The sequence below is a fragment of the Podarcis raffonei genome, chromosome 2 (assembly GCF_027172205.1).
Source record: "Podarcis raffonei isolate rPodRaf1 chromosome 2, rPodRaf1.pri, whole genome shotgun sequence".
NCBI lineage: Eukaryota > Metazoa > Chordata > Lepidosauria > Squamata > Lacertidae > Podarcis > Podarcis raffonei.
In genome coordinates, this window is record NC_070603.1 from 39180832 (window position 1) to 39195691 (window position 14860).

Genomic DNA, 14860 nt, shown 5'->3' on the forward strand with positions numbered 1-14860 from the left:
TCCTTGCACTAGCAAAAGTACTTGATTAGATTCTGCTCTTTATTTCCAAATATGTTTGTGAGGTGCCTCAAAGAGTAGAGAAGGTGGCATTTGTATCTCTGTTTTTTTCTATCTAGTTTCTAAGTTTAGCTGTATATGAATCTTACCGTAAAAGAGAAAGGTAATACCGTATTTTTCTGTTTATAAGATGCCCCCATGTACAGTGGTGCCCTGCAAGACAAATGCCTCGCAAGACGGAAAACCCGCTAGACGAAAGGGTTTTCCGTTTTGGAGGTGCTTCGCAAAACGAATTTCCTATGGGCTTGCTTCGCAAGACGAAAATGTCTTGCGAGTTCCTGCGGGGTTTTTTCCCTCCCCCCCCTTTTTCCCAAGCCGCTTATCAGCTGATCCGCTAAGCCGCTTAACAGCTGAGCCGCTAAGCCGCTTAACAGCTGATCGCTAAACCACTTATCAGCTGATCCGCTAAGCCGCTTATCAGCTGATCCGCTAAGCCCGCTAAGCCACTAATAGCGCTAAGCCGCTAAGCCGCTAATGGGCTTGCTTCGCAAGACGAAAAAACTGCAAGACGAAGAGACTCGCGGAACGGATTCTTTTCGTCTTGCGAGGCACCACTGTATAAGACTATTTTGGGGGACTCCAAATTAAGAAAACACCCCTCAGCACTACCCATGTATAAGGCGAGCCCCAATTTTAAACCTGATTTTTTGGTAAAAACAACCTAGTCTTATACACAGAAAAATACGGTATACTTGCAGAAAAACACCCAGCTTAGACAGACGAAGCTGACACTGTGTTAGAAGCTATCAGCAATGCCTTAATAAAACGTGTTCTGCTTATATCATACCAGATAGTTACTTCTTATCTTGGACAGAATGGCAGCATTCACACATCAGGTGAAGTCCAAACAAACTATGATGTGAAGCCAAGATTTGCTCTTGGCTTCCTGGCCATGGTTTGCCTAAGTGAAACAAATCACAGCTCCCATTTCAGACAAAATACTAATGCAGGGATTGCAGTTTGTTGCTCCTGCTCGCCATAGGAGAGGAGCAAAGTGAAAGCAGCCTCTGTGTTCACAATAAACTATAGTTAATGTGCAAATTGGGCCATTACGTGTCAGATAGTAATGGAATATAGGTTGGCCAATCAGTATAAGTGATGACATGCTAAATGAAAGCTCCATCATTAAAGGCAAGTTTTATCTGATTCCTTGGGGGGGGGGCAGAGTGTGGCTATTACATTCATGTCTTGCCTGTGACTTACCTATGGTGTCTTGTTGGTCCCTACTAGAGACAGAATGCTGAACTAGGTACATCACTGGTTTGTTGCAGCAAGGTCATTATGTTGTACTCAATGATTATGGCTGAGCACAGAAGGCTGTCATTTTCACCATTCACATTTATATACCTGTGAATTTTCACGAGTGCAGCTAGTATAAACCTATCCTCTCAGTTGACCATTGGGCTACAGCTAGTTGTGTATTGAAAGAAAGAAATGAATGCAGAGGGTCAAGTGCCCTATAGTTTCATGGATTACTATGCAGGCCTCAACAAGTCACTGTTTTCTCAGTTCCACTTCTGCAAGTGACAATATATATATATATACTAGCATGTTACATTTAAAAAGTCATATGTGACTTCCAGTGTTTTGTGAATGCATTATCCACAATTTTGGGGCAAACATGAATCTTCATATTGGGCACTAAATGTAGCAACCTGAATTTCTCATGTCTTATTTAAAAATAGGATTATTATTTATGTTCAGAGAATGCTTAAGAGAAACCTCAGAAACCAGAGAACGACTCAACAGGCTTTTCAGTGGGGAGGGATTGAAGTATTAGTACCTTGGATATGTACTTGCTCCTCCTTACAACTAGCAAAAGTGACATAAATTATGCAAAAAAGTAAAATAGGCAAATTGGGTTTATCTGCATTATTTAGACAAGCTGGAGAAACAACATCTGTCTGTCTCTAAAACTAAGTCAGATATAATTCTGCAGTGAATGGTGAAAACAGACAGTGATACTTGCACATGCACAGTATACCCAGAAATACAAATCTAATATTGGGAAGCCTTCATGATGCGTGTACTTATTTAACTTCGGAAAGTACATGTGGGAAACTTCCTAGCAAAATCACCATTTGTTCTTAACATTTTGTTTAAAGTTAACAACAAACTAATACTTAACCTCTGTAGCTGACCTGATGTGGACAGCCACCTGCTGATGCTTTGCTGATGTTTTGGACAGTACTGTATAGTACAACTTTGACTTTTCCAAAAGGTATTAGATATTGACAAGAAAACAGGTTATTGGAGTACTGTCTTTGCAACTCAGGCAGTGATTTAACCTTTTACGTGGTGTTTGAGGGTGTTTTTTAAAAATGAACATGAAATGTGATTTTTAAAGGTTGTGCAAATATCTATTTTCCAGAAAATGAACTAGAACTTATCTTTTTTGCTTTAGGCTTTCAGATAAATTTCTGTGAAAAAGCACAAAGTAAGCTACATGTTTTATAGTATTCTGCTATTTTATTTTACTTTATTTTTATATCATTCTTGGTACTGGGAATGTGTCCACTGTTGATCTAACTAACCAGCCATGCATTAATACATGGGCAGAGCTTCCATTTTTCATCTTGCTACCCAAATCTAATTCTGTTGATCTGTCAATAATTCTTTAGTATCTCTTATACTTCTTGGATAATAAACTAGAGGTCACATAGATAGTTGTTCCTAAATTGTAATGAATGAAAGATTTAATATTTTTATAAAATGAAGTTGAAATATAGATATTTGGGGTTTAATGGTGTCTAACCACTTAGTGAAAAAGTAATCATAGGAACAGAGAGGATTATTTCAGTAGGGGCCCAAGTCACCTTAGTGTTTCTGCTCTTGTTTTAAAGTTTGGCATGAACTGCTTTGCATTGGCCTTGGTAGCGTGACACAGTAAACCAAACAATGGCTCGCATTCACTTTGCTCCTGCCCAGTCAGTTTTGGTATAACAGTGGTGCCAAAGTTTGGCTTAACAGGTCATCTGAAGGTGGGATTGTGCTTAAACTCTACGCTCCTTAACTGTGATGTAGTCAAGAGCAAACCTTGGCTACGAACCATGATAACCATAGGTCAGTGTGTGGATGATACACTAAGCCAACCTTGGCTTCGTTGTTGTGCTGAGCTAAAATAATCAGGGATTATCAAAGGGGTTGCGTTCTCCCTGGGAGCTAGCATGTTTGTGGTAAGTCATGGTTTGGCTTAGTGTTACATGGGAATGCGACAACTGTCAAGCCATCAATCCAGTAGTGTAATGTCTAATCTGATTGGCACTGGCTCTCCCAAGATCTCATGGAACACTCTTTCCCACTGCTACCTGAGATCATTTGAGTGGAGATGCTGAGCTAACTTTTGTCATGCAAAGCTTGTCCTCTGCGACTGAATCAAGGTATTCTACTATGGGCTCTGGTTGTAATTTAAATGACCCAGTAGTGCTCTCTGTGTACCTTTGGAATGATAACTTTTGAAAACATGACTGGATACATCATTTTGAAACTGACGTCTCTATAAAAGTCAGGAAAAATTGTCAGTCACTATCATCCCGTGTTTGGATGATTAATGGAAGCTCTGCACAATTAATTTTTTCATTGTTTCATTCTCTTATGGCATTCATTTTTTTAAATTGCTATGTTCATTATATCGTTATGATTGCCTGCCATGCTTTAGTGGGAACTTTATTGGAGACAAAAACAGCACTGCTAGCATTCCCCCCTGCCCCTTCTACTGGGTACACCTTGTATAGTTAAACACATCCGTCTTGCATTCAGGCTGCATATATTTTTCATTTTTATTTGAAGCTAATGGATATGCATATTTAATTTTGAAATGATGAAATGCTTGTAAGATGACTATTGATGCTTAGTGATTTGCTGCCTAAGGGTTCTAAAGATGATCCCTAGTAGGAGGATGGTAATCAAGAAATGCAAAACAGTTTGTGCCCCAAATATTGCCACCAGCCATCTAGACGATCAGAAATGTAGTTTGCCTCCTATTCCAGTACTATGGTTCCTCTGGGAAATGCTATTTTGTAGTCAGTTTGTAATGCATTTTTGCAGCACTGTGAAGGTATATACCGACGACAAAGTAAACTGAAAAAATTCAAGTGGTTTCTGAGATAACTTGCATGGTATTTTGGCGCCTTGTCTTTTCCTGCCACAATGACACATCTGTTGTTGTGTAGAATGCTGTTTCTCTTGCGCCTCTTGCAGATAGTGCTATCCCCATGGATGAGGAAGTGCTAGTTCTTAAAAGTGAGGGCCATAACAAGAATGAAGGTAATTTTTCAAACAAACAAATGGGAGCTGTGGGGGCTTCCAGATCAGGCCCATAGGGGTGAAGGGGAACTGTCTCTGCTGTAGCCCTGATCTAGATAAGAGGCCCCATAGCTACTACTGGTAGCTAGGAGGAGGATGGGACCCAGGTTGAAACTAGGGCAGGGGTAGGCAGCCTAAGGTCCGGGGCCCGGATGCGGCCCATTTGCCTTCTCAATCCAGCCCGTGGACCGTCCGGGAATCAGTGTGTTTTTACATGAGTAGAATGTATCCTTTTATTTAAAATGCATCTCTGGGTTATTTGTGGGGCATAGGAATTCGTTCATCCCCCCCAAAAAAATATATATAGTCCGGCCCACCACATGGTCTGAGGGACAGTGGACTGGCCCACGGCTGAAAAAGGTTGCTGACCCCTGCACTAGGGTTAAAGCTTCCCATCTCCATCTTGTAGTTCCAATCCAGTTTTCAGGAGTAGGAGTCCTTAGTTCCTATTTACTTTTTAAAAGTGAAGTGAAAACCATCCTTTCTGTTTTGTCCCTGAGTTGTGGTCCCTCCAAGCAAGATGCTTGTGTAAAACAAGAGCTAATGCTTTAGCTTCCTTTTTCTTCTGGCTTCTTATGCTCTACCTATTGCTTGAATCTTTTGTCTTATGACTTCATTCTACAGTCACCACTTCGTGCCATTAAGGACTCCTGGTTTTTTTGGGGGGGGGGTAAGCAGATGGCTTCTTAAAAGATTAATGAAGTTGTCTATAGCAGTATATTTCTAGCAGAAATAATAAATGGGGACTGAGTAACTTCGGCAGCTGTGAAGGTCACAGCAGAAAAAGTAGCATAAGTAGGTAGACCACAGATTATTTGCATATTTTTATTCATAATGAGCAAAGCTTATAAAATTTGCATAAACCTTGTGGCCGTCAAGTCATAGTTCTTAGACATTTCAAAACTCTCTATGCCTCTGTTAATGCAATTTGCAGGCACTCCCTTCCTAAATACTTTTAATTAGAAATCAGTTCAAGTGATTTAAGTGGAACATCATTTCATGTAAGTATGCTTTAGGGAACATGTTCTAAAACTGGTGATATTTGTAATGATTCTGGAGGTGGCTAACAATTGACAGTGGTTTTAATCTTAAGGCTTAGAAATATGGTGTTTCCTTGCAAACAAATATTCCCTGTGGAAACAAATATTATCCTGGTTATTTGTATTTTATGCAGCTTTTATATCTTAAAACTAACTACATTAAAGAGTTTTGAATCCCCAGAAGATCAGAATTGCGACACAATCTCAAATCAGGAGATAGTGTTAAATAGCCCCAGTTGGGGTGTGTGTGTGTGTGTGTGAAAGAATTGGAAAGCTGTGAATGGGGCAGGATGATCAGCGATTTCTTACGCAATGGAGGGTATGTTGGTGGTTCACTGGAGAAAGCATTTAGAAGAAGTCCTGCCCTGACCACCCTCATTTATTTTCTCTGCGGACAGTATTCAACTAAATCTTCTGCTAGCACAAGGGCATTTCCCTTCGTTTCTTTCCCCCACATGCACCCCATGCCATCCCAAAATCCCTGAAGGATAGGGAAGAAACCCCAGAACATTTAGAGGGCATGCAAGCGGAAGATGGGGAGAACATTTCATTGCACAGGGTGAAATCCTTGTGCTGACTTTATGCTTCACTTTAGCTCCACCTTAGCACTATGTTGAATACAACTCAACACCTGCTAGATCAGTCAAGAACATAGCTCCCATTCCTGCAATCTTAAAAAATGTTATCCTAACCAGAGAGATTATCCCAATTTTTTTCCATAACTAGTTTTGGCAGGAGGGTTACTTTCCATTCTCCCTAAACGTGTCAATATTATTAACCCAATCTTTCCATCCATTCTTCCTTTCTGTAGTAGTTCTTTTCAAATGAATTTCTAAAGAAGCAAACCTCGTATTAATCTGGCAAGTCCCTGGTTCACACATTATCTATAATGATGGTAGTGTCCTGGCTGGGTTTTTAAAAAACCTTTCTCCTGTCTACACACTAAGTCTTCATGCAGTGAGAAGGTGACTAGCTACAGAATTCTGGCAAACTCAAGAGATTCAGTGACTAATGAGTGCCATCTTCACTAAGGAGGAGTTGTTAGGAATATGTTGCAATAAGTATTTGGGGAGAGTACTACCAGAAATAACACACACAGAAGCCCTAGCAAATGGTATAATTAAGGCAATGTGAACACATGATGTGGACAGTGCAGATGAGTGCACTAGCTCTGAAGTTACTTGTTCTTTCCAGGCTTCTAAAATGTTCATGTGTCTGCATATAAACAACCTTCCACACTTTATACATTTGCCTTCCATTTGCTGTAAGATGACTGAAACAGTGATGAAGGGAAGCGGTGGAGCAAGTAATGCTAGAATGCTCATCCTACTGCCTTCCCTATTATGCTTAAATTGACCAGACTTTAAAACATACTTTGGACTAGAGAAATAGTTTCTTCAGTTCCAAAGTAGTAACGAGAGAAGAGCTAGAAGCTAAAATGTGAGACATAGGGACTAGACCTAGAAGGTGGGGATGGTTCTGTACATCCATCACAAATTAAGGAAGAGTCTTGTCCTTTTTCATACTCCATTCTATCCTTTCCCCTTATTTGGAATCTCAAAAGGCAGACCAGGGCAGTGCTACTCAAAGTGGTGGTCCATGGATTTGTGCTCGTCTGCATCAGCTGCTGGTCCACAACACCACCACCACAGCCCAAGTTGAGAGGGATGTTTCAGGGACCAAATATGGTACCAGTTCCTGGCACATCAGTGGGGTGGGAATTGCTGGTCCACCACATCAAACAGTTTGAGAAACACTGGACTAGGGAATGCTTTCAGGACAGCTATTTTTCTGCTGTCTGAATACTTAGCTTTCAATACTACTCATGAAACAAATCATCAGAGCTTGTGAAGAATTTCTGTAAAGGGGAACAGTATAGTCTGGTATTACATTTAATATAGAGATAGTGTTCTTCATTGTGCCTTTTGGTTGAAGATCTTTAGGTTATACTACTGATATATATTCCCAGCTCATCCATAACCAGGACAGCTACATGTACTATTTTTGTTAATCAATACGAGATTCTCTTAGCAAAATTCTTGCACTGTGGTTTAAAAGAGGTCCTTCCTTCTCCTGCATAGCAAAGTGTTTTATTGAACTATGTGCTGCTACATAACCCAACCCAATTCCCCAGTAGATTTTCTGGGGGAATGAAGGAAGGCTTGAATAAAATCACACGTCTCTTCTGCCTGCTGGAGAATCCTCTGAGAAGAGCTACACTCATAGGATCTCTGGACTCAAGCTCTTTATCTTAGATCTATAATGCCTTATTTGTCTTTGTCATCACTAACTCCCATTTTGCACCACTGAAAACATTAATTCTTGGGAAGCACAAAAGGAATTGTCTGCTTAGCCCTAGAGTTGCCCTCCAAAGGGGCCAGGCAGCAGAATGTATTGATGTCCAAGTGGCATCCTTCTAAATTATTGGTCCTAAAGCTAAATTCTAAACAGAAAATGTGGGAATAGTATGCACAGAAGACAGGTATGAATATGGGTTGGTTGTGCACAGTATTCTTTCTAGTCTCTTGGCTGGACTGTCTTTTTATTGATTTAATACCACTAATCTCCATGTCTTCTGTTGGGAGGAGCAGAGATCGGTATGTAAATCAGTGCAGTTCCCATGTTGAATGTGAATATTGAGTACGTGTACTGCATCCAACAACCAGTACCCTACAACAAGGCCTTATTCTTCAAATGTGATCATTTTTGTTTGTTTGTTTCTCCCAATTTTTCCTGGAACAGAATACAATGATGGCATTCGTGTACCAGGTTCTGGTCTTGTAACAGCATCATTGTAGTTTCTGGGGAAGACAGAAAAGGCAACCCAACTCTGACCTGCAATAACGTTATCTGTGCACCAACCTGGTGCATAATGTGTGTATACAGAATCAAGGAACTGAACCCAACGTTTATTTCATATGTACTGCTTAAATCTGTAGACACAGGCCAGGTCACAAAAATCAGGTTAGACTTTTAATAAAATAGGTATGGAGGTTTTTTGAGTGGATTTTTTATTTTTTAAGTAGAAGTGTTTTCTGTTACAGGCATATCTAGAATTGCATTCAATTAGATAGGCTTCCCAGCTTTTCAGAATTAATAGCCCGATGTTGCAGGTGTATATGAGTTAATCCTCTTCTTCTTGCAGCATCAGAAATAGAGCCTTCATCTTCATTTCCTTGTGAAGTCACTTGGGAGGTATGAGGCTCTGGTGGTGTCACACAACAGTGTGATGTCAATGAAAGCTAGCAGAAATTACCTAACTAGCTTTAGTGTCATATATCCATAGACTTGGGTTTATTAATTGGGTCTTGTGGGGTTCCTCTGATTTGGGCCTTTCTGGTATTATCTGAACCACTAAGTTGCTGATACCATCTTTCCTGTTAGCATGCAGAAAGCGGTGAGGAAGATGCACTCCTGCAGTTGGTTTTAATCTACCCTTTAAATATGTCAGTGTAAAGTGGTATGATTGAGGCTTTGTGGTAAGCCATATGCCTTGAGCTTGTGCAAATGAAAAGTTTGAATTAGCTGCTATATATGTGCGTATGCATGTGTGTATGAAAGAACATGAGGGTAACAGAAGATCAATCCAGCAAAAACAACTTGAGGTTAAAATGCATGCCATGTTGGTTTAGTTGAATTTCTTGTTTACGTTAGATACTGAGATGCAGGGCCCAGGTGCTTAAGACCATACTGTACAATCCTATACATGTTGACTCAGAAGTAATTCCCATTGAGTTCCGTAGGGTTTACTCCCAGGTAAGTGGTTATGGGATTGTAGGCTAAATCTAGCAGGCAGATTTCTGAAGTGTCCAGTTGATTACTCTCCTGGAAATAAATCCCATCAATTCACTTCCTTGTTAAAGTGTGTTGGTATTAATGTGTCATATGCCAATCGTTCCTATGCATTGCAAGGAGGTTGAACTAGATGATCCTCGTGGGTCACCCTGCAATTCTATAATTCTGTGATTGAATAACAGGAATGTTAATAAGCTGTTTTTAAAAACTTAGGTCAGTTCATCCATTTGCTAACAAAGGAAGTACATTATTTTTAGAAATACTCAAATTTTGCATCAGAATTTTAATTCTGTTATTGAGTTAGACAATTTAAATTCTTTTCCTCAATGTGTTAAAATAGATCAAGTTTAATCCAAACATGATTTCCATAACCTGTCTGTCTGCACAAAACATTTATTATTGAAGTTTGCTAAGTGGAATCTGTGCTATGGTGCCTCATTAATCTCCTTTACTTCTTCTCAAACTGGGGCTTCCTGCTTCCTTGACATGAAGACTGTTGCTGTGAGGAGATAGGAGGTATGAAAAACCAGACAGTCAGTAAACGTGGGGTGGCCTCGGCACACTTCATTGCAGAATACATGGTAGTAAAATGTTTGATAGGCTCAACTTTAAGTTCAACTGCAGCTTTAACTTGCCACTTGCTATAGTTGTGAGATACAGCAATGTATTTATGCTTAGGAAACTTGCACACATTTATAGATGCTATATGTATTAATATGCCAGCAGATTCTTCTTCTTTTTAAGCGAGGAGTTCCCCATTCCCCATTGGCTACAAAAAAAGCACATGTACGCTTGCTCTCTCAACACCTACTGGCATGTGCAAGTATGTCCTTGCTCTCTTGCATTCACACATTCAGGCTCGCAGATACATGTGCCTATGCTAGCGTACTCCTATATGCACACTGATCTACACATTCTTTCTCATGCCCAGAAATGTTTTCTCAATTGCATGCAGACCTGCACATCTCCCTTCAGTAGGCAACAGTATTGGCTTGTTTTTGCTAGTTACTTTTGCTGGATTTTGTGACCCAGCTACATCACATAGTGGTAATTCAAGCTACAGTCAAGGCTGTATTCCTGCCCTTATTGAACCTTGTACACATCCTATGCATGTTAGTGCTTCAGAAGAATGAGGTGATATATTTTGACCCTTGACCTAGCAATGTTATCAAAAATATGAATACATGGGAAATATTTTGCGGCTAGTCACCAGCATTAAAGGAAGGGGTTTTAGTATAATTGTAAAAACAAGGGCATTTGTAGACCAAAGAAGCTGTTTGTCAGATGCAGACTTGCTCAGCAGCTCAATTTGGAGTTAAGTTCAGAAGCCCTATCCAATGACTAATCTATCGATATTGCAATATTAAATGTCATTGTTTATGTGAAATGTTTCATGTAGGGAAGAATATGTTATATTTTTTGGTTCTGGTTTATTTTGGATACTTTCAATACAGTAATATATGTTCTCTTGCCGACAAGAGTGTTTTTTGTGTGTTTGTTTATCTCTCAGGTAAGCGCAGAGCACTGAAGTTGAATTTTGCAAACCCACCTTTCAAATCCACAGCGCGATTTACTTTGAACCCTGGAGTTCCTTTTCAGAATCCACACATGTGAGTATAAAGCCAGAAATTCCACCAGATGGAACCATTTTGAAGTAGGAAGATAAAGCACTTTCCTTTGTCACACAAATTTTGTAGGCAGTTCAAAAGATAAAATTGTAGTCTGCACTGAGACGTAGGATGTTCTGTTTATGTAACATTTTCTCATGTATTTTTGGAACTTCAAATAAGCTGTTTTACCTAAAGGCTTAAAGCAAGACTACTCCTTTGAACTGTACCAAAAAAAAAAGTCCTGTCATTTGCTGGCAAGTCATCTCCATATGGCAGGGGTAGCTTACCTGTGGTCCTCCAGATATTATTGGACTACAAATTCCCATCAGCCCCAATCAGCGTGACCAAATGTAGCCCCACGCTGCCAACCACAGTTTAGCCACTCCTGCCTTATGGTTAATCTCATTCATGGACTGCATAAACCTATGCCTGCTGCTTTTCAAGTTTGCAAAGTTTTTATTCCTGTATTTGTTTTTAAGATATTTGTGTGAGACATCTTAGTTTTAAAATTGAGGGGATTCTTTTTTTAGAAATCTAAGAGGTGGTGAGAAGTTACTAGAACCCTGTAAGTCTCCAAGAAAGGTGTTACGGACAGCCTTATATACAGATTCAGTGTAAAGTGGAATATCCAACAATTGGTTGTTTAATGCAGCAGAATGTCTCTTGAAATACAAGCCTTGTGTCCTCAGATCCACCAATCTGGACTGATGGGTGACTTCTCAGGCTGTCCAGTCAGCATCTCCTTTATATTCCCTTGTGAGCTTTTTGAAGTCCGGCAGAGTAAAAATCCTCAGAGCTTTGTGCCTGTCATTCCTCCAGTTGCTTGTACTTCCTTTGGACAATTCTGCCATGTATGTGTGTCTGTATGTATGTTGCGGCTTTGTTCATATAGCTCAGAGCTTTCTATTTCCTATGAATATATCAGTTTCATTTCCTTATTTAGAAACTCTTCCTTGTTTTGATTCTAAAGCTATCCAAGTAATTATAGATGGACTTTGGAAAAGTATTCCTGTTACTTATAAGGTCAGTTCTGAAAACCAGAAGATGCAGATATTTCAGTAGACGTTCTTATAAGATGTCCAGTTTCTCATCCAAAAAGAAGAGAAGCAAGGTTCAGCCTGCAGAGTTCTGGCATCCAGCAGTACCACCATTTATAAAATGCCATATTAATTTAAGGACTTAGAACTTACTCCCCATGTTAGAATATATAAGCTAGCTGGACACAATCTTTTCACAATAACCTCATCGGTCATAGAATCATAGAGTTGGAAGAGACCACAAGGGCCATCGAGTCCAACCCCCTGCCAAGCAGGAAACACCATCAGAGCACTCCTGACATATGGTTGTCAAGCCTTTGCTTAAAGACCTCCAAAGAAGGAGACTCCACCACACTCCTTGGCAGCAAATTCCACTGTCGAACAGCTCTTACTGTCAGGAAGTTCTTCCTAATGTTTAGGTGGAATCTTCTTTCTTGTAGTTTGGATCCATTGCTCCGTGTCCGCTTCTCTGGAGCAGCAGAAAACAACCTTTCTCCCTCCTCTATGTGACATCCTTTTATATATTTGAACATGGCTATCATATCACCCCTTAACCTCCTCTTCTCCAGGCTAAACATGCCCAGCTCCCTTAGCCGTTCCTCATAAGGCATCGTTTCCAGGCCTTTGACCATTTTGGTTGCCCTCCTCTGGACACGTTCCAGTTTGTCAGTGTCCTCCTTGAACTGTGGTGCCCAGAACTGGACACAGTACTCCAGGTGAGGTCTGACCAGAGCAGAATACAGTGGCACTATTACTTCCCTTGATCTAGATGCTATACTCCTATTGATGCAGCCCAGAATTGCATTGGCTTTTTTAGCTGCCGCGTCACACTGTTGGCTCATGTCTAGTTTGTGGTCAACCAAGACTCCTAGATCCTTTTCACATGTAGTGCTCTCAAGCCAGGTGTCACCCATCTTGTATTTGTGCCTCTCATTTTTTTTGCCCAAGTGCAATACTTTACATTTCTCCCTGTTAAAATTCATCTTGTTTGTTTTGGCCCAGTTCTCTAATAATAAAATCCCTAATTTCAGGCTCATCAGGAAGCTGGTGGTATTGCTTTGAACTTAAGACTATTTTGATAAAGTAGGTTGGGCAAGAGGAGAAATACGTTTTTTCTGCAACAGCCAGCTTCCCAATTATTGTGTTAGGGTTTTTTCTAGACCACCCACTGTATAGATAAATATATCTTACATTTGACACTGAACATCATCAATAATCTGTTTTGAGAATAAACTTGTTATGTTGTCTGTGAAAGGAAGCTTATTTCTATCATAAAATTTGTGTTGGGTAGTTCTTTTGAAATAGGAAAGGCTTGTTATATCCATTTGTCCCCCTCACCTTTACAAACTCCTCATTTAGCATTTAGGCTGCAATCCTGTACCTGCTTACCTAGGAACAATCCCCACTGAAGTCAGTGGGGCTTACTTCTCAGTAGTCTTGTCTAGCATTGCACTGCGAGTGTTCAGTGGTTAATTTTTTTTATCATCTTATGTCTCAAATTTATGAAGGTTTTCTTAGGAGCTGGCATGTTAACAAGTAAGGATCATAACATCTAAAAAAATCTCAAATTCTTTTTGAAAATCTTTTGCTAATGTGGGTTTTTCTAATATGTCATTCTACTAGACACCTTTTCTTGTCTTGGATATTTACTTTGTTACCTGGTATGGAAGTCCATATGTGCTATGAATGAGGCCATTTGTTGTTACTAGATTAAATCTTGATTTCCAGTCATTGTAGATAGTGTTTCATTAGTTGGTTGTTATTCTTCATTCTGTATAAAAGAGCAGCCTAAACATAACTGTGTTGATTAGATTTTGGGGATGTAGTTTGTCATCCCATTCATCTAGATGGGTAATGCTGAAATTTCAGAGAGGATATTTTCTCCTGTGGAGGCTAGGCATTTGGGCTTAGTTTTGAAGGCTTTATCCTATTTTTCTAAACGATTGAAAATGTTGGACAATTTGCTTGATCTTTGTGTCCTTAAAGCTAATGGCAGTCATTGGTTATACTGCTCCTTACCCACATTTAATTGCCCCTTAGGCATACTTCCTTGGGTTCACAGGTTGTGTTCAGGGGCTTCAGTGATGGAATTTTCAGATAAGAAATTGCAGCTTTTATTACAGGCAGGTTGAGGAAAGGAATGTATCTTCTTTAAAGCTCTTCATTCCAAGATTTTCTCTGTCCAGAATTCAACTGCCCCCCAAAAAACAGCTATGGAGGAGATTACCAAAACACATTGTTCATGTGAAAAGTGGTTTCAGAAGGGGATGAATATACTTGGTGATAAGTATCAATGTGTGCTTGTGGGCTTCCCTGTTTATAAGGAAGAACTGGTTTTAGCATAATGTTAGCTTTCTTTCTGTAGAATCTGTGGTTGGCTACTTTATTCAAGGTGAAGCTGTCTGGTTTGTTCTGCAGCTATATGTAAATTAGGCATAAAGCTTTGCGGAAAACTGCTGCCAGTGTGCCCACCACCAGATTAGAGTTTATTCACACTTTATTGCACCGTCTTGTGCCTTCTCCTGTCACCTTGGCTAGTTAAGGAGCAGAGTTCTTTATGTGTGTTGTAAAAGTTACTTTATGTGCTAACATTGTGGTTAAAATGATGTTACATGCATGTAATCGTAATATGTCTGTATTGGTCCTATAATTTTAACTTGATAAATTTAAGACTAGTTACTCTGACTTGATGTTTTTATGGTGTGTCTAGGTCCCTGCCAAAGTTTGAATTAGATCTCCTGAATTAGCAGTTACCTCAGATGCCACATGTATATAAAGGCAACAACTTATTTGCGCATGTTTGTGCACATGCGCATCAAATTGACCTGTGGCTGGAAAAGGAGGCATAATGGGGCAGAGTGGGCCTATGTGTGCTCCACCATCGTGCACAGTAACCTGGCACGCAACCCTCACACAAATCAGGGGTTGCCTGTAATTTTTTTGTGTAGTATAGATTGACAGAGATTCTCATTTTGTGTAAACAGTGTAGTACTTCATTTTCATAGTTTCACCATAG

General features: G+C 39.9%; 1 protein-coding gene across 10 annotated transcripts in view; it reads left to right on the top strand.

The window, feature by feature from the left end:
* MAP2K4 (mitogen-activated protein kinase kinase 4) overlaps positions 1–14860 on the top strand; it is a 47548-nt gene that overhangs the window by 7613 nt on the left and 25075 nt on the right. For 4 of the 10 annotated variants that reach the window (XM_053376113.1, XM_053376105.1, XM_053376108.1 and 1 more), the window contains exons 2-5: positions 2462–2494; positions 4258–4323; positions 9690–9713; positions 10708–10807. In XM_053376113.1, coding sequence (XP_053232088.1) covers positions 4272–4323; positions 9690–9713; positions 10708–10807 — 176 coding nt within the window. In that variant the 5' untranslated portion in view covers positions 2462–2494; positions 4258–4271. Of the gene's footprint in view, positions 1–2461; positions 2495–4257; positions 4324–8603; positions 9714–10707; positions 10808–14860 lie in introns of those variants that run through there. The other 6 variants (XM_053376107.1, XM_053376111.1, XM_053376106.1 and 3 more) reach the window with 5 other exon arrangements.